This window comes from Thermomyces dupontii, assembly GCF_041956625.1.
Source record: "Thermomyces dupontii strain NRRL 2155 unplaced genomic scaffold VTN31scaffold_4, whole genome shotgun sequence".
NCBI classification, from domain to species: Eukaryota; Fungi; Ascomycota; class Eurotiomycetes; order Eurotiales; family Trichocomaceae; genus Thermomyces; species Thermomyces dupontii.
This window is the reverse complement of record NW_027192310.1, coordinates 1,386,294-1,405,576: the sequence shown is the minus strand read 5'-3', so window position 1 is coordinate 1,405,576 and position 19,283 is coordinate 1,386,294. Positions and strand designations below refer to the sequence as shown.

The 19,283-nt window shown below is 54.9% G+C and overlaps 6 protein-coding genes across 6 annotated transcripts; 3 read left to right on the top strand and 3 right to left on the bottom strand.

Annotated features, from left to right (window-relative positions):
* Window positions 1-191: 191 nt before the first annotated feature.
* VTN31DRAFT_5031 (uncharacterized protein) lies at window positions 192-1,748 on the bottom strand (the record flags this gene model as incomplete). The annotated part of the gene is made up of 6 exons (XM_069405486.1): window positions 192-366; window positions 420-905; window positions 953-1,405; window positions 1,455-1,560; window positions 1,612-1,674; window positions 1,730-1,748. The coding sequence occupies 6 exons, from the start codon at window positions 1,746-1,748 to the stop codon at window positions 192-194; spliced, it is 1,302 nt and encodes a 433-aa protein (XP_069260544.1).
* Window positions 1,749-2,283: 535 nt separating this feature from the next.
* VTN31DRAFT_5030 (uncharacterized protein) lies at window positions 2,284-6,642 on the top strand (the record flags this gene model as incomplete). Its single annotated transcript, XM_069405485.1, has 1 exon — window positions 2,284-6,642. One exon carries the CDS (start codon window positions 2,284-2,286, stop codon window positions 6,640-6,642), a length of 4,359 nt encoding a protein of 1,452 aa, XP_069260543.1.
* A 1,058-nt stretch (window positions 6,643-7,700) lies between these two features.
* VTN31DRAFT_5029 (uncharacterized protein) lies at window positions 7,701-10,195 on the bottom strand (the record flags this gene model as incomplete). Its single annotated transcript, XM_069405483.1, has 3 exons — window positions 7,701-8,714; window positions 8,763-9,551; window positions 9,611-10,195. The coding sequence occupies 3 exons, from the start codon at window positions 10,193-10,195 to the stop codon at window positions 7,701-7,703; spliced, it is 2,388 nt and encodes a 795-aa protein (XP_069260542.1).
* A 621-nt stretch (window positions 10,196-10,816) lies between these two features.
* VTN31DRAFT_5028 (uncharacterized protein) lies at window positions 10,817-12,335 on the bottom strand (the record flags this gene model as incomplete). Its single annotated transcript, XM_069405482.1, has 2 exons — window positions 10,817-12,218; window positions 12,271-12,335. The coding sequence occupies 2 exons, from the start codon at window positions 12,333-12,335 to the stop codon at window positions 10,817-10,819; spliced, it is 1,467 nt and encodes a 488-aa protein (XP_069260541.1).
* A 693-nt stretch (window positions 12,336-13,028) lies between these two features.
* On the top strand, window positions 13,029-16,592 carry VTN31DRAFT_5027 (uncharacterized protein; the record flags this gene model as incomplete). Its single annotated transcript, XM_069405481.1, has 2 exons — window positions 13,029-13,415; window positions 13,464-16,592. 2 exons carry the CDS (start codon window positions 13,029-13,031, stop codon window positions 16,590-16,592), a joined length of 3,516 nt encoding a protein of 1,171 aa, XP_069260540.1.
* Window positions 16,593-17,530: 938 nt separating this feature from the next.
* On the top strand, window positions 17,531-18,668 carry VTN31DRAFT_5026 (uncharacterized protein; the record flags this gene model as incomplete). The annotated part of the gene is made up of 3 exons (XM_069405480.1): window positions 17,531-17,565; window positions 17,620-18,378; window positions 18,434-18,668. The coding sequence occupies 3 exons, from the start codon at window positions 17,531-17,533 to the stop codon at window positions 18,666-18,668; spliced, it is 1,029 nt and encodes a 342-aa protein (XP_069260539.1).
* Between the last annotated feature and the right edge of the window lie 615 nt (window positions 18,669-19,283).

The following is a 19,283-nucleotide window of genomic DNA, read 5'->3' as shown; positions in this document are numbered from 1 at the left end:
AAGACATTTAACGTCTTGGTTACCTAATCTTCACGTGATTCCGAGCAGAAGGCAATCGACCGAGAACCTCGATGACCATGAATGTCTTCATTGCAGGTACAGTGGACAGCTTGACATACATACTGTAGTAACAATAGCTTAGGATGAGATTAACCTCTACATGCCAACTCCCGTAGTGCACAGAGTTTCCACTAAGACTCCAGCTCGTCCGTCGGCACATCCTCAATGTCCTTCCCAACAATCGCATCAGACACCTTCCAGACCTGCAGGAGATTGTCTTCAGCTGCAGAGCAAAGCACCCAGGGATCACTGAGATTCCAGCTGAAGTCAGAAATGCGATTGGTGTGACCACCATGCATGAACAGGCTACAATCACCTCGTTAGCTAGACCGTATACTTAGTAGGACGGGGTAGCTTACAGTTCCGGTGGCCCATCCTGCGCATCCTCCGGAGTCTGTTCCTCGCCGGAACGACTGAGATCCCAAAAGTTGATCTTCCGATCATAGCTAGCGCTGGCCAGCACCGCCTCCTCAAACGGATGCCACGCCAGTGACGTTACTGACTCGTTATGAGCCTCAAGCGAGTGCAGTTTCGTCTTTAGTTTGCGGAGATCCCATAGGCCAATCGTCTTGTCAGCAGAACCCGTGGCTACAATCGTTTCCGCAGCCGGGTTGAACGCAAGAGCATTGATGGCATCGCGATGCTGCACCCCTGCGCTCGCGGCAGCTCGCGTGGTTTCTGGTTCTCGAGTGTCGATGATCTGCAGAGTGATATCATCGGAGACCGTGCCAATGAGAGCAGAGTGCAGGGGATGGTGTTGAACGTCATTAACAATCGACGTATGATGCGTGTAGGTCCGCACCGGTTTGAGAGCCTTGTTACCTTTTGTGTACGTTGTCATGTCCCTATGGTCATCAGCGGTAGCCCTCTCAGTCAACGAAGTGAACCGTACCAAAGTCGGACAGTTTTGTCCTCACTGCCTGTTGCAAGATGCCCTTGGTCATGCGGGCTCCAGCTCAGACCAAACCCTTCCTTCTTATGCCCGAGCAGTTCGAGCTGGGGATTGACAGTCCCGGTGGGGACACTGGGGTGCTTTGAACGGTCCCAAATCATCACTCGGCCATCGGTGCACATGGTCGCGATGATGTTGGGGTTCTGAGGCTGGTATCGCGCCTTGTTAACTTCCCCTTTGTGGTCGATTCTCTGCACAATGTTGAATTTGATCTCCATGTTGCCCTTGGCGCCGTATCCCCCGATTTCGCCGCGTTCCTCATCGTAATCTTCTGGGGAAGGAGCACTCGGGTTCGGGAGTTGCACGTGGGCAATCTGCAAGTAGTTCGGAGCATCGCCTGAAGTGTGCGTCCCCAACAGCAGGCGATGTGTTGAGTATGGCTTGTCGGGTATCCTGGAAGTTGTCAGAGAGTCGCTGGAACAGATAGGGCGGTTTTGCGCACTCTTGCTTGTCAGGAAGCCATTGGACCGTGAGTGTTGGCCATTCCAAGGCCGTACTGAGAATCATGTCATAGAGGAAGGGAGCGTTCTTTTTCCATGTTTTGTACTCTGAAGGATCCGGTCAGCGCTGAGCCAGCTCGGGCGGTTATGTAATCGCACCTTCATTAATGATCTTCTCCTCGATGCGCTCCTCCTCCTGCTCCTCCTGCTCCTCGATAAATCCTAAAGCACAGGTCAGCCATTTCATGGGAGATAGTGGAAAGAGTAGTGATTGTACCATCTTCCTCGGTGTCCATGGCTGATTGATTAGAGTAAACAGCAGTACTTGCTCTAGTTATGAGGAATTTCAAGAAAACTTGTACACTCCAAGCAAAGCACACCGCTGCAGCGAGACGAGCAATGCCAAATTGCCAATGGACTTCGAAGTTTGAACGCGACTCGTGCAAGCGCGTGAATGGGTCACGTCCACGCTAAACTTATTTTGGAATAGTACGTTACTTGCCTCTTTAGGAATAGTACATCCAGACCAGGAATAGTGCCACCCGACGGGCCGATGATTCTCCGGCCATCTTGTGCAGCCGTCGAGGAACAACAGTTCTCGAGCTGTACGAGGCTCCGAGGTTCTAGTCATTCTTCTGTATTGTCATTCTCTGCCGGCCGGAGTTGCTGTTTCAAGGGTGCGCGCCCTTGAAATTTCGTCTTTATCCGTTGATTCGGCGTTGATCTTTGTACTCTGAACGGTTACGGTCTTTTTTCGGCCCGGGGTTTGATCTCACATTCGGTACATTCGTCGGAACTGTCAGTCGGTGTGAACGAGCGATCGTTACGACCATGGGTGTTCCAAAGTTCTTCCGCTGGCTGAGTGAGCGGTATCCCGCGATCTCACAGCTGATTTCGGAGAATCGAATACCGGAGTTCGATTGCCTGTACCTCGACATGAATGGCATCATCCACAACTGCACACACAAGGACTCGGACGGACCCACGTTTCGCATGAGCGAAGACCAGATGTTCATAGCCATATTCAACTATATCGACCATCTTTATGGCAAGATCAAGCCCAAGAAACTTTTCTTCATGGCCGTCGACGGGGTTGCGCCTCGAGCCAAGATGAACCAGCAGCGCGCGCGAAGATTTCGCACAGCGCTCGACGCGGAGGTAGCCAGAGAGAAGGCGATCGCGCAGGGCACGGAAATGCCCAAGGAGGACCCGTTTGACAGCAATTGCATCACACCCGGCACGGAGTTCATGGCCCGCTTGTCGCATCAGCTTAAGTATTTCATCAACAAGAAGGTATCGGAGGACACGGACTGGCAAGGAGTGGATATCGTCCTCTCCGGCCACGAGGTCCCAGGCGAGGGCGAGCACAAAATTATGGAGTACATCCGCCAGGCGAAAGCGCAACCGGGTTACGATCCCAATGTTCGCCACTGCCTGTATGGCCTCGATGCCGACCTCATCATGCTGGGTCTTCTCAGTCATGATCCGCATTTCTGTCTTTTGCGTGAAGAAGTGACCTTCGGCAGACCGCAGCAGAAGCGGGCAAAGGAGTTGGAGCACCAAAATTTCTATCTTTTACATCTCTGCATGGTCAGAGAGTACCTGGAGCTGGAGTTCCAGGAACTGAAGGACAACCCAGACCTTGGAGAACCATTCGATATGGAGCGCATAATTGATGATTTTATTTTGATGGCATTCTTTGTTGGGAACGACTTCTTACCCAACCTCCCAAATCTCCATATCAACGAAGGAGCGCTGGCGCTGATGTTCAACATTTACAAGGAGGCGCTGCCCAAGATGGGTGGCTATTTGAATGAAAAAGGTCATATCAATCTGCAACGATTAGGCATCCTTCTGGATCACTTGCAGGATCTCGAGTTTCAATTCTTCGAGGCCGAGTATTCCGATGCCAAGTGGATCAAGGACAAAGCTAAAATGACCGCCGTCGAGGCGCTGGAAGCACGGGGCAAAGGAAAGCCCCTGACGCTCACGCCCGCGCAGAAGAAATTGTTGAACGACATCAAACATTACGTTCTCAATCGGCCGGTTGACACGAAAAATGCTCCGCCACTCGATCTGCCCCCCTCCCTTCCTGCAAGGGACCGCAAGTTCGTTGAGCAACTTGCGGATGATCTCCGGTTACCATGGACCACGGTGATGGATGATCACGGCGACCGGTTCATTCGGTTGCGATTCCCATCTTCGGACAGCGATGACGATGAGTCAGAGGAAGACGAAGAGGCCTCCGTGGCCCTACATCGCGTAATCAAGAAGTATGACAATGCAAAAGTGGAAGAGGCGCCCGCGGAAGATGAGCAGGCTGCAGCCGTGCAGAAGTACGAACAGAAATTCAAGGCGTGGAAAGACAAGTACTACCGGAGCAAGTTTGGATGGGGCCTTGACAACGAGGAGGAGCTGCGGAAACTGACCGAGAACTACGTGCAAGGCTTGCAGTGGGTGTTATTTTACTACTACCGGGGCATTGCGTCGTGGCCGTGGTACTTTGGCTCGCACTATGCACCAATGATCTCAGATGTCAAGAAGGGTCTCGGAGCTAGCTTGGAATTCAAACTGGGTCAACCTTTCCGGCCCTTTGAACAACTCATGGGCGTGCTCCCTGACCGCAGCAAGCAGATTGTCCCACGCGCCTATTGGGATTTGATGACCTCTCCGGATTCTCCCATCATTGACTTTTATCCCCGCGAGTTTGAACTTGATATGAACGGCAAGAAGATGGAGTGGGAGGCTGTCGTGAAGATTCCGTTCATCGATGAGAAACGACTACTGGAGGCCATGGCTACGCGGGAGCATCTCCTCACTCCTGAGGAACGGGCGCGGAATACATTCGGAGTGACACTGAAATTCACCTACTCCCCCTCTGTCCAATTCGTCTACCCGTCGTCTCTCCCCGGTATCTTCCCTGACATTCCTTACTGCCACTGTGTCGAAAACATCTTTGATCTTCCGACGATGGACGGGCTGGAACCGTACATCGGTCTTGTCGAGGGAGTGAAGCTCGGTGCGGAGGCCCTGGCTGGCTTCCCATCTCTCAAGACACTGCCTCATGCTGGCCATTTGGCGTTCCATGGCGTCAATATCTTCCAGCAGGAAAGCCGTAGGGAGAGCATGATTGTCACGATCCTGGAGCCCGAGACGAGGTCCAGTATCGAGTTGGCCAAGGAGAGATTGGGTGCGCGGGTATATGTTGGCTATCCGTTCTTGCACGAGGCATTGGTTGTGCGCGTTTCCGACAAGCTTTTTGACTATGTGCGGCCGGAGGGGCAAGAACATGTCACCCAAATACCTCACTCTCCGGCCGAGATTGAGCAGTGGAAGAGGAATGCGGAGAGGATCGAGAATCATTACAGCAAGCGGCTAGGCATGATTATCGGCCCCGTGGAGTCGATAGTGCACGTTCACCTGCTGCGGGGTCTCAAGAAGACCGAGGATGGAGCGACCATCAAAGAATTCGCTGAGATTCCGGGCCAGGAAACGGATTATCCTCTGCAGCTCATTCTTGATGAAGTCGTCAACGAAGACGAACGCTTCATGGAACGAGAGGCGCTGCCGATTGAGGAGGAATACCCAGCGGGCTCGAGGGCCTTTTTCTTGGGAGAGTACAACTACGGCCGACCTGTTCATGTGTCGGGACACGAGAATGGGAAGGTCAATGGTTTGATCGCAGCGGTCCAAGGCAAGGAGCCCGAGTTTGGGAAAATTCATGCGCGGGAAGCGGCGAAACTCTCGCCGTACGTTCCGTCATATGCGGTTGCGAGGAGTTTACGGTTGAACCCGCTCGTTCTTGCCAAGATCACGTCGTCCTTCGCCGTAAATGTCGATGGGCAACGGGTCAACCTCGGGCTCAATCTCAAGTTCGAAGCCAAAAAGCAAAAGGTTTTAGGCTACTCGCGCAGGAGTGAAAGCGGATGGGAGTTCAGTCACAAGGCCATTGCCCTTATCCAGCAATACATGATCAAATTCCCAGATTTCATCGCCGGGATCCAGCGAAACCCTCAGGGTGACATGTACGAGCCCACAGATTTCTACCCGGCGGAGACTGCCAAGGCGAAGATCAAGGAGATTCAGGCCTGGCTGAAGGAAATCGAAGCAAAGAGTTTCGAGCGGGTGCCGCTGGACGCGGAACAGCTTGACTCGGACGTAGTGAAGCTCATCGAGGCGGATGCGGACCGGCTAGTGGCAACACAGCCTCCGCCGGTGCCGAAGAAGATCCGGGGGGTTCCACGGGGAGGTCTTTTGCGACCATGTGACGTTGAGCACCGACTGGGGAATCAAAGATTCTCTCTTGGTGACCGGGTGGTGTATGCCCAGGATTCGGGAAAGGTTCCTATTGCGACGCGGGGCACAGTGGTCGGCCTTACGCGGACACCGCGGACGGTTCTGCTGGATGTCGTCTTCGATGTGTCCTTTATGAGCGGCACGACCCTTGGCGACCGCTGCTCTCCGTTCCGGGGCCAGACCGTGCCGGTGTACTCGGTCCTTAACCTGACCGACCGGCAGTTGGTGGTGAACACGCGAGCCTCAGCAGCGCACCAGCAGGTTCGGAAGGTGCCCATCGCGCGACCACTTCCGGCATATGGCGCGCCCATCGGTCCTGGCGGTCGAGGCCAGTTGAGAGAGTCGAGACCCCCGCCACCACTGCGCGGATCCTACCGAGGAGCCGTGGCTGGGCAGAACAGCAGCGGCCGGGGACGCGGGGCGCCGTCCCATCAGAGCCCCCGAGACTGGCGCGGCGCAGTCAATGGGATGGCGACGAATCTTCCACACCACCCGAAACCGAACGGTATCACGAATCACCACAACCACGACGACAGCCATCACAAGCCCAACGGCGACACGCACCGCGGTGGCCGCGGTCGTGGTCGCGGCGGATACCATCGGCTCGAAAACGACGACCCGACGGAGGGGGTCATACAGAACAATCCAAACTTCCGGCCGCAGAACTACTCGTACGTTCCGCCACCGCCGACGCTGAACCACCGAGGGACCGGTGGCCGAGGACGTGGCCGTGTGCATCCGCACGCACATCCACACGGACATGGTCCGGCCGCGGGGCACAGCAACGTGCCTCGCGGCGGAGGCGCTGTCCAAGCTGTCGACCATGGGTTACGGGGACGACGAGGTGGCCATCGCGGACGGGGCCATCACATTCCGGCTGCCGCCTCTCATTAGAATCTCACCAAACGTTGATCTGTAATGCCACTGATGATTTGGTAGTGGAAAGAGTAGTGATTGTACCATCTTCCTCGGTGTCCATGGCTGATTGATTAGAGTAAACAGCAGTACTTGCTCTAGTTATGAGGAATTTCAAGAAAACTTGTACACTCCAAGCAAAGCACACCGCTGCAGCGAGACGAGCAATGCCAAATTGCCAATGGACTTCGAAGTTTGAACGCGACTCGTGCAAGCGCGTGAATGGGTCACGTCCACGCTAAACTTATTTTGGAATAGTACGTTACTTGCCTCTTTAGGAATAGTACATCCAGACCAGGAATAGTGGCTCAGCTAAACCGCTAGTAGGTACCTGGGCTCTGCTACTGTCCGCTAAATTCCTGGTCACAAACTGCTGCGTGGGCGTGCTCTGAGAGTGTGAAAATGGCATCCTGGGGCCAGCTCTGAGATCCAGGTAGGCAAGCTCAGGGATCAAATCCGTAATGCGTGGGAGAGTTGGTCTGGGGCCCTCCATTGGCCTGGCAACATTGCTGCTTGTTTGCACTAACCCGGCAGGATTGGTGAAGGTCTGAGCGCTGTTTTGGCTTGGTACCAGCGTTGTGATTGGAGCCACAGCTGGATGGCCAGTGGGCAAGCGGCTTCCAGTCCCAACCTGTGTTTTTTTTTTTTTTTTTTTTTTTTTTTTTTTTTTTTTTTTTTTTTTTTTTTCGGATGATGTGTTTTCATGCGATATGTATATTTTAGTATGCGGCGACGTGGTTGATGTTGATGGCTCATGCTTTCGGGTTGCGGGATACAGTATGATCTTCAACTTTTTTGCGTTTTCCATTTCTTCTAAATACATCTATCTAGACGACCATGTCATACATCGAACGGTTATGTTTGGGGAGATAGGGGCTATCTGTAAACAAGGATACGCTTGGTCTTATAGATAGTGTCTAATCTCTTACTCCATCTCAATGGATTGATCTAAATACATGAAAACACCAACATGCCAAAAACAAGGGAATCATGGAATATGATAATAATGACAAAGATCAAAATAAAACGGAGAACTTCTACAAAGCAACCTCGGAACTGTACCGCAGAGCACTCCCTCTCCCAACACTGGAGTTATTGTTGCTGTGATTATTACTCCCGTTGCTGTTGCTGCCGCTTGGGCCGATGCCGGGACTCGCCGACCGACTACCGGGTCCACCTCCCGGCATGAGTTTGGGGCTGCGTGGTTGCACGCTGGTCGCCCGGGTACTCGGGCGCGCGGAGCGGAGCGAGCGCAGCTCTTCTTCCTTGCGGCGCAGCAGGTCCTCACGGGCGGCGAGCTGCGACTCCAGCTCCGCGATCCGCTGCAAATGGCGGCTCTCGTCGGAGCGGGCGCGCAACTCGCGCAGGCGCACCGCATCGGACTCGACCCGGCGCCGCAGCCGTTCATTCTCATCGCGCACCTGCCGCAGCTCCACGCCTGTCTGCGCAGCTGCTGTCGACGCGTTCTGATATTGCTCCCGCGTGTACTCGGCCTGCTGCTGCGCGGAGTCCGCCTTGCGCTTCAAACCGCTGTTGTCCTTCTCCAGCTGGCGCACCCTTTCGCGCACCTGCTCCAACTCTTCGGCCAGGCCGCCGCTAGCTTTCAGCTCGGCGCGCGCGGCGTCTAGGTCGTGCCGTAGCTGCGTGCGTTCGTCGCGGAGTTTGGTCAGCTCATTTTGATGCCTTTCTGCCCGAGTATTGGCTTTGCGGAGTTCCTCCGACAGGTTGTCTCGCTCTTTTCGTATAGTTCGGACTTTCTCGACCAGGTTTTCGAATCGGCGCTGTGCGTTTTCTAGGTGCTTTTCCTTCTCGGCTATTTGTTCTGCGGCCTTGGTGTATTTTTCGTTGGCCTCTGCTAGTTCATGCTCGTGCGCCTCTTCAAGCTGCTTGACTTTGTCTTCCTGTTCTTTCAATTTGTCCTCCTTCTCTTTCAATTCTCTTTCCAGTTCCTTTAGCCTTTGGCTCTGGTCCTCAAGGTCAACTTGGCTGGACTCCTCCGACAGGCCATACCGCGGCCTCTTGGTCTCGGGAGCATCCGCATCTATAGCTTCCTGCGGAGAGTCAGCGAAGTTAAAAAAGAATCCTGGAACTATACGTACAGAAAGTCGTTTTGTAGCCGTCGAAGCCGGCAGCTCAACCGGCTCGTCAACAATCGAAATGTGAAGTGGCTCAATCTTCGGCAAAGTCCAGGCCGCCGCAAAATCATCCGCGACCAAGCATGTAAACAATTCCTCTGCGTCCTCATGCACGCCCAGCGCATCGTCCTGCAGATCCCCGACCACGTCCTGTAGACTAATAATCACGTGCATCAGTACCCGTAGTCGCTGCAGCTCGGGCATCTCCGGCAGGCAGCGCTGGGCGTGCTCGCTCGTGTTGGCGATGATCAGCCGCACGACCGGCAGCGGACTCCCATGTCGCGCGTAGGTTGTGCGCAAGTGCTGCGTCGACGGATGGCCGGCCTGAAACGAGGAGTCCAGAGCGAGAATGGCCCTTGGTGGGCGATATGTCTCTGCGAGGCCTTCCCGCTCAGTGGGATGGATACCGACGCTGAGCGCACCCTTGATCATGGACAACTCCGCGTCCGGTGACATCTCCTCCCGCGGACGCGTATACGTAAAACCCTTGCCCAGAAAGTACCGCTCGACCAGCTCCTGCGCCTTGCCCCTCTTCACCATGACGAGAAAATGCAGCTCCTGCTCCTGCGCCGCGGCAATCTCCAGCAGATGCCCGAAAAGCTGAAACTTGGCGCTCACATATTCTGCCCAAGTCGCCTCCTTCCGCGGGTCCGGATTAGACTCTGCGACCTGCTCCGCGATGCCGAGGTCCTCGTGAACGCAGATCTCATCCAGTCGTTTCACGAGGTTGTGGATGGCTCGGACGACATCCTGCTACAGTAACAATTAGTACGGCCAGTTCAGCCTCTTCCCACGCAGCAAATACATCATACCCCGTCTGCATCGGCGGACACGTCCGACCCCGAGAGGAGTCGGCGAATGGCCCGCGATTCCTTTCTCAAAGTCCGAATGTACTGGTCTTTTACTCTTGAGTCCATGGGCAATGTAATGGGATACTCCGCAGGCCCCAGCTGCAGCGAGCCCGGGGGCTGCTCTTCCGGCCGCCCGAACAGAGCGCTGGGCTGAATGGTCTGCATGCTGCCATGCTCTGGGTAGAGCAACGTCGGAGAAACCACAATGTCTGGCGGCGGCTCATGCATTGTGGTGGTCGCCGCATGGTGCAGGTCGTGCGATAAGGGAGGTGCCTCATGCGGCGGCCGCACGCTCAGCATGGGTGGTCCCGTCGTCTGCGGGACCATCGACGGAGGCGTCGGGTTGATGTCTCCCGCCGAAGACGGCGTCACGCTTGCACTTTGACTCAAACTCCCAGCATCTTGAGCGAGGGTCGCCGCCACCGCCACGTGGGCGCGTGGCCGGAGCGCGGCGGCCTGTAATGACTCTTGCGCGGAATCCCCGAGCGTCTTCTCTGGGGACTCGGTCGGCCGACCCTGGTGCTGGTGCTGCTGCTGCTGATTCATGACGTTGGACCGGGGCCTCGGCCGTAGCTTGCAGTGGGCGTTGTGATGCGCGATTCTTGCGGGTGATGGTCGCGGCAGCACATGCGCGCCACTTGTTCACAGCTGAAAGAGATGTTCAAATCTTGTTCGAAAAGTCACAATAGCAGCTATAGCAATTGAGAGCTGCTGATTCTTGGGGGAAAAAGATAATTCACGGCACGAATTGCAGCAAATCAATCATCTGTTGCCGGATTGAACTTGGATTGTTCTTGAAAAGCAGCAGCCTGGATGTGTCCAACTGCGCTACTCCTGCATGCTGGTGCAATGCACCCAAACACACTAAGACTGGAATTAGCTCGCTATTGATTATCATAATCGCTTGGAATCTCACACCTGAAGAGGTTTCTTACTTGAATCGCTCTGTCGTGCTCTTCTTCTCTTGGGGATTGTAAGCGGTGAAAGCTGCCGCAGATCAACCATCAATTTGGCCCCACGTGATGATATCAGTTAAGCATCGCCAACTCGACTAAAGCTTCAGCCCAAGATCTCATTGATCAGATTTTTGGATTATTACTGGAGATGCTGCGGGGAAAATACATCGTTCAGATTATGCGCCTCTATCTACATTTCGATCAACAATGGCTAGGATATGGTTTCCCCAAACTCAGACTTCACTCTCTCCTCCAGGTCGATCCCAATATCCTTCAAGCTGCGAGCAGAATGGCGTTTCTCTCCCAGGATACGATAGGAAAACTTTATCTCGCCAAAATGAGACCGCATCCACTTCTCTCGCGGTCCCCATCTCACCCCTTTCTTCCCCTGGCCGTCATTCTCAAGCCCCGGCCGCCGCGCGGCCTGCTCGGCCCAGTCGTAGAGATAATTCAGATATTCCGCGTCCAACGGGTATGGAATGACATGAAATCCCTTGTGGGATCCGCGGCTCGAAACCTCCGCTTCCTCCCAGGCCCGCATTTCCTCCTTGGAGGGCAGCGAAAGTCGTCCGGACCACACCCGCGCAAACACCGCGGCCTGGTTTTCGACGAGGGGAAACGGGGTGACTCGTTGTGGTAGAACGGGGAATACCAACGTTGGATGTTCATTGTAAAAGAGCTGCTGATAGACGTTTAGCGTCCGACTGCCGTCGGTCACCACAGGCGGATCCAATGGCTCCAGGAAAGGATAAGAATAGAGATAGCCGGTGCAGAAGACGATTGTATCAATTCCCTCCTCCACGGTGTTGTCCGCAAACCTCACGGCGCGGTGTGCCGAGCCCGGTGGAAGGAACTCAACAATTTCCCCGCGCTCCGTTCGGCCCGGCGGCACTCCGCCAGGGAAAAAGGCCGATGGGCCTTTGGAGGACGAAAGGAGCGGTTGTTGGACAATAGGAGAGAGCTGCAAGCCAATGTCGAGACCCGAGGCCAGATTTCCCACGACAATGACCTTTTTGTCCTTGAACTCCTTAGGCGAGTCGTACTTCTTAGAATGGATAATGGAGCCGGGATACGCCTGATTCCACGCCTCAATGCCGGGGATGGCGGGCACGTAAGGAACATCATAGTGGCCATTGGCCGCCACGACGGCGTCGTAGACCTGCGACGTCGTCTGTCCGGTCTGGAGGTTTTTGACCGTGACCTTCCAGTTGCTGCGGGACGGATCGTGCAGCGCTACCGACTGGACCTGGTGCTCAAGGCGGATTAGGTGCCCTATATCGTCGGCATACCTTTCCAAATAATCCAGAATCTGGTCAGACCGAGGAAAGAGCTGAACATCGTCGTCAAACTGCTGATCGACGAATTCCATCAGCGATTTGGGAATGTTTGTCTCCAGTCCGCTGTACATCGGAGACACAAATGACGCCTCGCGGCGCCCGCTCTCCTTCTCATGCCATATGGGCTCATTCAGTGGAACATCCGGGCTGATTTGCGGGATTGGTATCTCGAGCCGGTTCTTATCATCGGCGTTGGTATGGATCCAAACTCCTCCAACTCGGCTATTTTGCTCGAAGACATCGATCTGCTCAAAATACTTTTCAGCGAGCAGATACCTACGGATTGGTCAGCCTATTCCGACGTCTTAGAGGGTTTGGGAGGTCTGACTTGACTGCGACGAGTCCACTGGGGCCGGCGCCAATCACGGCCACACGACGAACCTGCGACACCATGGCTCCTCAAGGACTGTGACGAACTTCTGCTTGCGATTGTTTGCAGCGCAGACGGGGGCTTCTGCTACGGACCCGGGCGCAACCCTGGTGATAAGGAAATCGAACTCATGGCGTGCGGGTCGCTTGGTACAAATGCTCGCGGTTCAGCACGGATGGCCGATGGCGCAAAATTGACAGCCATTGACGTCGAAGACTGGAGCATCTTCTCGGTACTTTTGATACCGTCGCTTCCATTAGGGGAAGCACTCGGCAGATGTATAAGTGCTTCTCAAGGGCTGCATTGCTGTATACTCTCCTGAATATCTTCCCTCCAATTTTCGGGTCAAAGTCCCGCTTGTGGCCTCAGGCAGTCAGGCCACCACCTGCTCTGGCCGTAACTTACTGCCTGAGGCATCAACTCAGTCGTGTTCTCCGAGATCCAGATCGACGGCTCCTAAGCCTGGATCGGTCGGAATCCAGGCATAGAATGTCTGCCCGGCGGCAGGGTCCATATATATATATAGCCGATGACTATATAATTCGTTGCCGTATCCTTACTCTCATTGTTCTTTCTTTGACGTGTCGCTTTTCCGACGGACCGACGCGCTCCAACTCCGTTCTCCCCCCGCGTTCGCGCCTTTTGGATAGATTTGCAAGTGCCGCCGTCATACCGCCATACCGCGATGCAGCCGCGGTGCTTTCCGGATACTAGGCATGGATCCGAACGGCGATGCAGCGGTGCATGACCCTGCGCCTCCAAACCTCGTTCCGATCGCGCAGCTCTCGCCCGACTTGGATGACCTTGCAAGCCGTTCCTTTCGCGCTGTTGTAACCCTAGTGTGGCCCTTCTCGAGCTCCAGTCGGAAGCTCAGCTTGCTGCTGGCTGAACCTGATTTCCGCCTGCGAAATCGTCATGGTCAGGTCCGGGTGACGTTCGCAGGAGCGTGCGCGGAGGAACTAGCCCGGACAAAGGTGGGCATCGGGGACGAGGTTGTCCTGAGTCTGGATGGTGCATCCTGGACGGAAAGCTCGAGCGCGGCAGCAACGCCGGGCAAGTCGCTGCAGTACGAGCTGCAGTACACGCGTCGCCTTAGACTGAAGGTGCGTTATTCTCTGCCTGCTCGACTGTTCGGAACTAACCCTGTTCAGGCGATCAGGGATGATCAAGTTTTGGCCTCGTTGGACGTCGAATACCCCGGTCACGATACAGATGACTTGGCAGCCTCTACACCTGCCAGGCCGATCAACACGGGTAACGCGACTTCACCCGATCGTACATCTCCAGCAGAATGGGAGACGCCTGCCTTCTTGAAGACCGCCCGGATGTCACTGGGCAGTCCTCTGACATCGGCTTTTGACCCCTTTGTCGAGGACCAAGACGAAGAGTCAAAAAGGAGAAGAAAGCGTCCCCGATTCAGCTTTCCTAGCAGTGAATGGAAGCTCGTCGACGAACCCGAGCAACCCGAGGAGAAGCAGGTGACGAATGGGGATGTCTGGTTTGCCTCCGATGAGGAAGAGCTGGATCGCATGGACGAGGACGCTGTGGAGCATCACCCTACCCCGAAGGAGACTTCTCCAGGTGGCATCTGTGAGGACGAAGAGGCTTGCAAAGTACCGCCGGAAGAACCCGGTGCTGCAATACCGCCCGAGCTTCCTCCTGCCCGCGCAACTTCGCCCGGTGAACGTGGTATGGATGTGCCTTCTGTTCAAGTCGAGCATCCTCCGCATGGGACAGACCGTCTTCCTGCAGATACTCCGCGGCTACAACCCGTGCCGTCCCCGGGCTTGCCTACTCCTTCTCCTATGACTCAGACCGAGCCGTCAGCGCCTATGGGCTACTTCGCGGGGATTTCTGTTCATAAAGATGCAAGCATATTAGTTTCCGCCGACGAGGTTGCTACCCAGAAAGCGAGGCCTTGTCCAGACACATTGCATATTTCTACCGCTGCCCAAGAGGCTGAGGCTTTGGCGGTTTCCGCTGATAATACCGATCTTGGTGCTACAGTCGTGCATCACGCCGCAGCAGATCATGAACCACGTCGGGGTCCACAATCCGAGCACGCACGAGACGAGGTGCTCGCCGAGAAAATCCTCGATGAGTCGGTTGCGGATGGGCCAGAGTCCGATCAGGAAGACGAGGGCAGCGTCATTGGAGATCAAGGAGACCAGACGGACATGTCTGAGCTAGAAAGTAGTGTTCAAGAAAGTGAACACGACAGTGCAGGATCTGTGGCCAGCGCACGGTCCATAGACAGAGTCTCAAGAGACGATGTCATCCCTATCGATTCCGGTGAAGAGGATAGCGATGACGATGGTTATAGCGAGGAGGAAGGCGAACTACACCATTCGGTAGACGAAACCTCAAGGATACAGTCACATTCACCCACAGTTTCTGCTCACCATCTTCAGAGGGACGAGTCTGATGATTCTACAAGTGAAAGTGACCGTGAAGAGGTCTCAGAAGATGAAGAAAGATCCATTGAATTGGTGGGTCGTTCTGAAGGTGAAGAGGAAGAGGAGGAGGAGTCAGGAGCTTTCTCAGAATCCGTCGGCTCGGAGATTGAGGACGAAGACGAGGAGTACGACGAAGAGGAAGAAGAGGAGGACGAGTCCGACGCAAGCCGTCAACCATCGCCATCCCCGCGGCCACCCGCAAGCTCATACCCTGAAGTAATTGTATTGGATAGCGATAGCGACGAGGAACCGCAGCCCCCGCCAGAACCACGCCTGCGCTCTGAGCGCAACGACCAGACCGAATCCGAGTCCTCGTCAGAGTCTGAGACGGCAGTTGATGAGGTGCAGGACGGCATGGTATCTGAAGACCAATCTCAAGAGGAGCTGTCTCCTTCCGAGAAGGATGAGTCCGTATATGACGATCGAGAAGCTGATCAACTTGCTGACGATGATGCGGAAACGAACAATGTTGAAGCTGATCCTGCCAATATCGAGTCGGCCGACGCCGTGTATGTCGATGCTCATCGACCAGTGATGCCTACAGCGCAAAGTACCGACCAAGGGCTGATCCTTGACCGTACTCCATCGATACATCTCGATGAGACGCCGGACGGAGAGGCCCAATTGAAACAGGAGCAGCTCGCGCAACTGCCTGAGGATGCATCTCATGTGAAACGGGGCCAGCAACTGGTCATCTCGGAACATACCCAGCCAAGTTTCATTGAGCAAGAAACAGTACCAGTAGGCGAGGCACCTGACCAGGCGATTTTGGTTCCGACACCCCAGGCTACGCAGCTCGAAGAGATTAAGGGTGAGCCCCAAGCGAAATCGCCTTCTCTTCCTCAGGAGACTGCACCACCTTCAGTGACTGACCAGGACCCTCCTCCTCTCGAGCCACTGGTCGAACAACTAGGCTGCGGCGATGAAACGAAGGCAGCCATTGCACATGCCGGGAGTGAACAGGCTACTAGTCCATCAGACCCGGCCACGGAGACGCTCGAGGACGAAGTGGTTTTGGTCGAGGATCGCTCGTCACTCCGCCTACAAAGCTCCAGTCCAGCCCGGCCGAGTGACCTGCATCACAAAACGTCCTCTCCTACACTGGATCGCCAGGCAGCTGGATTGCGCACGCAGCTATCGTACTATCCCCGCCTCTGTACCCTGCTTGAATGGTTCGGCTCTACGATCGATGTCATGGCCGTTGTGGTAGAAGCAAGGCCTTCATCGCGCGCCAGTTCCGGTCGACGAGACTTCTTCGTGACTTTTGATATCACGGACTCATCCATGGCCGGTGCGACGGTTTCGGTGCATATCGTCCGTCCCAACCCGGCAGACCTCCCAACCGTTTCACCAGGAAACGGAGTCCTGCTCCGGAATTTCCACGTGCAGAGCCACGGACATGCAATGACATTATCCAATGGCGATTCCAGTGCATGGGCCGTGTTCAAATACGACGATGAAGACCTTACCAATCCGGAAATGTCAGGCCCGCAGGTCGAATACCGCGACCAAGAGCGAGAATACCTCGCGGAGCTCCGGGACTGGTATCTCGAAGGCGGTGGAGCAAGCCTGGTTGCAGACTACATGCTGCAATCATCCCTCATCCAGGAGGAGTACGAGGCAGCGACGCCACCCAGCAGCGTCGCGTCGAGCGAAACCGCAAGCATCGCTTCGTCGAGTCAGAGCCGGCGGAGCCGCCGGCGGGACCGGCGAAGATATCGCCGGATTACTGTCCATGAGCTGCGGAGTGGGACCAAATATGCAGAGTCGGGGTCGAATGTGCATGAACTACGGGATGGGACATTGTATGGCGCATACACTTGAGGGTTGGTCTATGGTGTTTGGGGAGGCACGGTGTGATTTTCGGTTCATTTGAGTGCATTTACAGAACAAGGTGTATATAGATTGATTGCATCTACTGAAGCATATAGTCAGCGACTGCCAATATAAGAGAGGATTGTGGCATCGAACAATCGTTTCATGATCCTCCGACTTTGCCTTTTCACGCCATACTCAACCAACTCGGCTCACAAGGAGTCAAAATGAGCGGTTGAGACTCGGATTACCAGAGCTCATAGTATCTTCATCGCGCAGGCCAGGAGCGGTAGAGATCAACATACCATTTACCATCTAATCATTATCAACAGGAGCAATCGAGTTGGATGATCTAATCAAAGACCTAAATAAAAAGGAGAAATGTCCCGTAACTCAGGTCATCAACGCATCATGGGAGGCCTTTTGACTCAAGGCCCTCGTGTTGATGGTTTTAGATGCGAAGTTGGTTCTTGCAACAACCAATCGATCTCGACACACACATCGGAATCGCCAGGGCTGTGGAGGAGCAAGCAGAGCCGACGATGATTTGAGTCGGTGGTCTTTGGTTGGATGGGAGAGAGAAAAAGAGAGAGGAGGAAAAAGAGGGCAAAAAAGCGAAGAGGAGCGGAAGGGAGGCATCTAAAGGCGGAATCTAGTGGCAGAACAGCGCTGATTGGCCGATGGGGCATCAAAGCTTGAATGCGGACTGAGGCAAAAGGCAGTCCAAGGCACCTCCAGGTTCAGAACAAAAAGAACGGCTCAATCAGTGGAAAATCCCAGTACTTCTTTTATGATCACGGTGGAAGAATATATACAGGAACCAATTCACGTCTAGCCTCTGACTAGATCTCATTTCGCTGCGGAAAACGTCCGTTGACTACCTCGTTCCTTGACTTTGTGTGCCTTCGATGACGGCTCGTTTGTGAGCTGTCAACGCCGCCGTCTCCATGGATAACGCCAACCCGTGGACTCGGAGATCAAAGTGAGTTTAGTGATCTATCTGCCCATTCCGAATTGTACACGCTAATCCTCGCAGGCTGTCTCTCTCGACGTCCGACAAAGACGGCGTCAGACCCGATCTTCCCCGCTGCCATTCCTCCAAGCGCTTCGGCCCCGATAGCCCCTACGCCCGCTCCAATCCCTTTAACGCCATCTCTCCTCTGTCCGCTGGGGTTTCGTCGCCGTCGTCGGGTGCCTCCAACGCCTTCGGCCTGGGCTCTGGCGCCTTTGCCTCCTTTGGCACGCCTAAAACCCCAGGCGCCTCGACAGACAATAAGGACAAGGCAGACTCGTCCAACGACCGAGACTCGTCGGCAACGGCAGATACCAAATCGAACGAGTCATCGGCGCCGGCGCCGCCTCCGACCGCGCCCGACGAGCATCCGCTGAAGACAACCTGGGTGCTCTGGTACCGGCCGCCCACACCAAAGTCGTCGGACTACGAGAAGTCGACTATTGCTCTGGCAACAATACCGTCTGTCGAGAGCTTCTGGTCCATCTACACCCACCTCAAGCGGCCGTCGCTGCTGCCCACAGTCTCCGACTACCACATTTTCAAAAAGGGTATCCGTCCTGTGTGGGAGGATGAGGCCAACAAAAAGGGCGGCAAGTGGATTGTGCGGCTCAAGAAAGGTGTGGCCGACCGGTACTGGGAGGACTTGTTGTTGGCGATCGTCGGGGACCAATTTGGCGATGCCAGCGATGAAATCTGTGGGGCCGTGCTCAGCGTCCGCAGCGGGGAGGACGTGCTGAGCGTGTGGACCCGGATTGACGGCGGACGAAACATCAAGATTCGGTGAGTAGACCAGGTCCCTGGAGATTGTAAAGGTATCATCGCTGACCCCGCGTAGCGAAGCCATCAAGCGGCTGTTGGCGTTTCCACCCGATACCAACATCGTCTGGAAGAGCCACGATGACAGTATCGCCCAGCGAACAGCCATTGACCAGGCGCGCCAGGAGAAGGCGGCGAATCATCATTACCACCATCACCACCACCGCCATTACCACGGAGACGGGGATCGTCGACGACATGCGTTCCATGACGACTCCGCGGGGGACAAGGGCAAAGAGGCTCCGGCGTCGTGAGATCCTGGGGCGGCATTACGTGCCTTTGCTCGGACATTCTGTACAGTAATACTCATACTTCTTCGGCTTTGGGAGCTTGGGGCGAAACCTTGCATGCTTGGCTTTGTGGTTTCTGGGTTCAGTTCTTTATATGTCCGTGAATGACCATGCTATGACTTTGGGGGCAAAAAAAACAAGGGGACCAGGCATCGGAGGCGACGGAGTGGATGCTAGTCACATTCAATGAATGCATGTTGATTCGGAGATTTTTCTTTGCGGCTGCATATGACTCTGGAGCATTGATGGTGATGCAAATGTGCCTTGACACCTGATTTATGAGGCAGAACCATCGACACGTGTGCTAAGTGCTTAGTCACCGCTTCGCGAGCAACGCGCCAAAACTGAACTCACCGCCCGCCAGGCGTCATACAATTCCCTTTGTGGCACATTGTCACACATTGCTTGGCCGGCTTTGAGGGGGCACTTTTCTCGTAAAAATCGACATATATATGTCCTGATGATCTCTGATATTCTTCTTCCGGCTGTCTGCCTAACAATTTCGACCGTCCCCAACGATCCGGCCCATCCATGTTCAGGCCCTCAAAGAATTACTCTTACCTTTCCGCGCAGACAGGC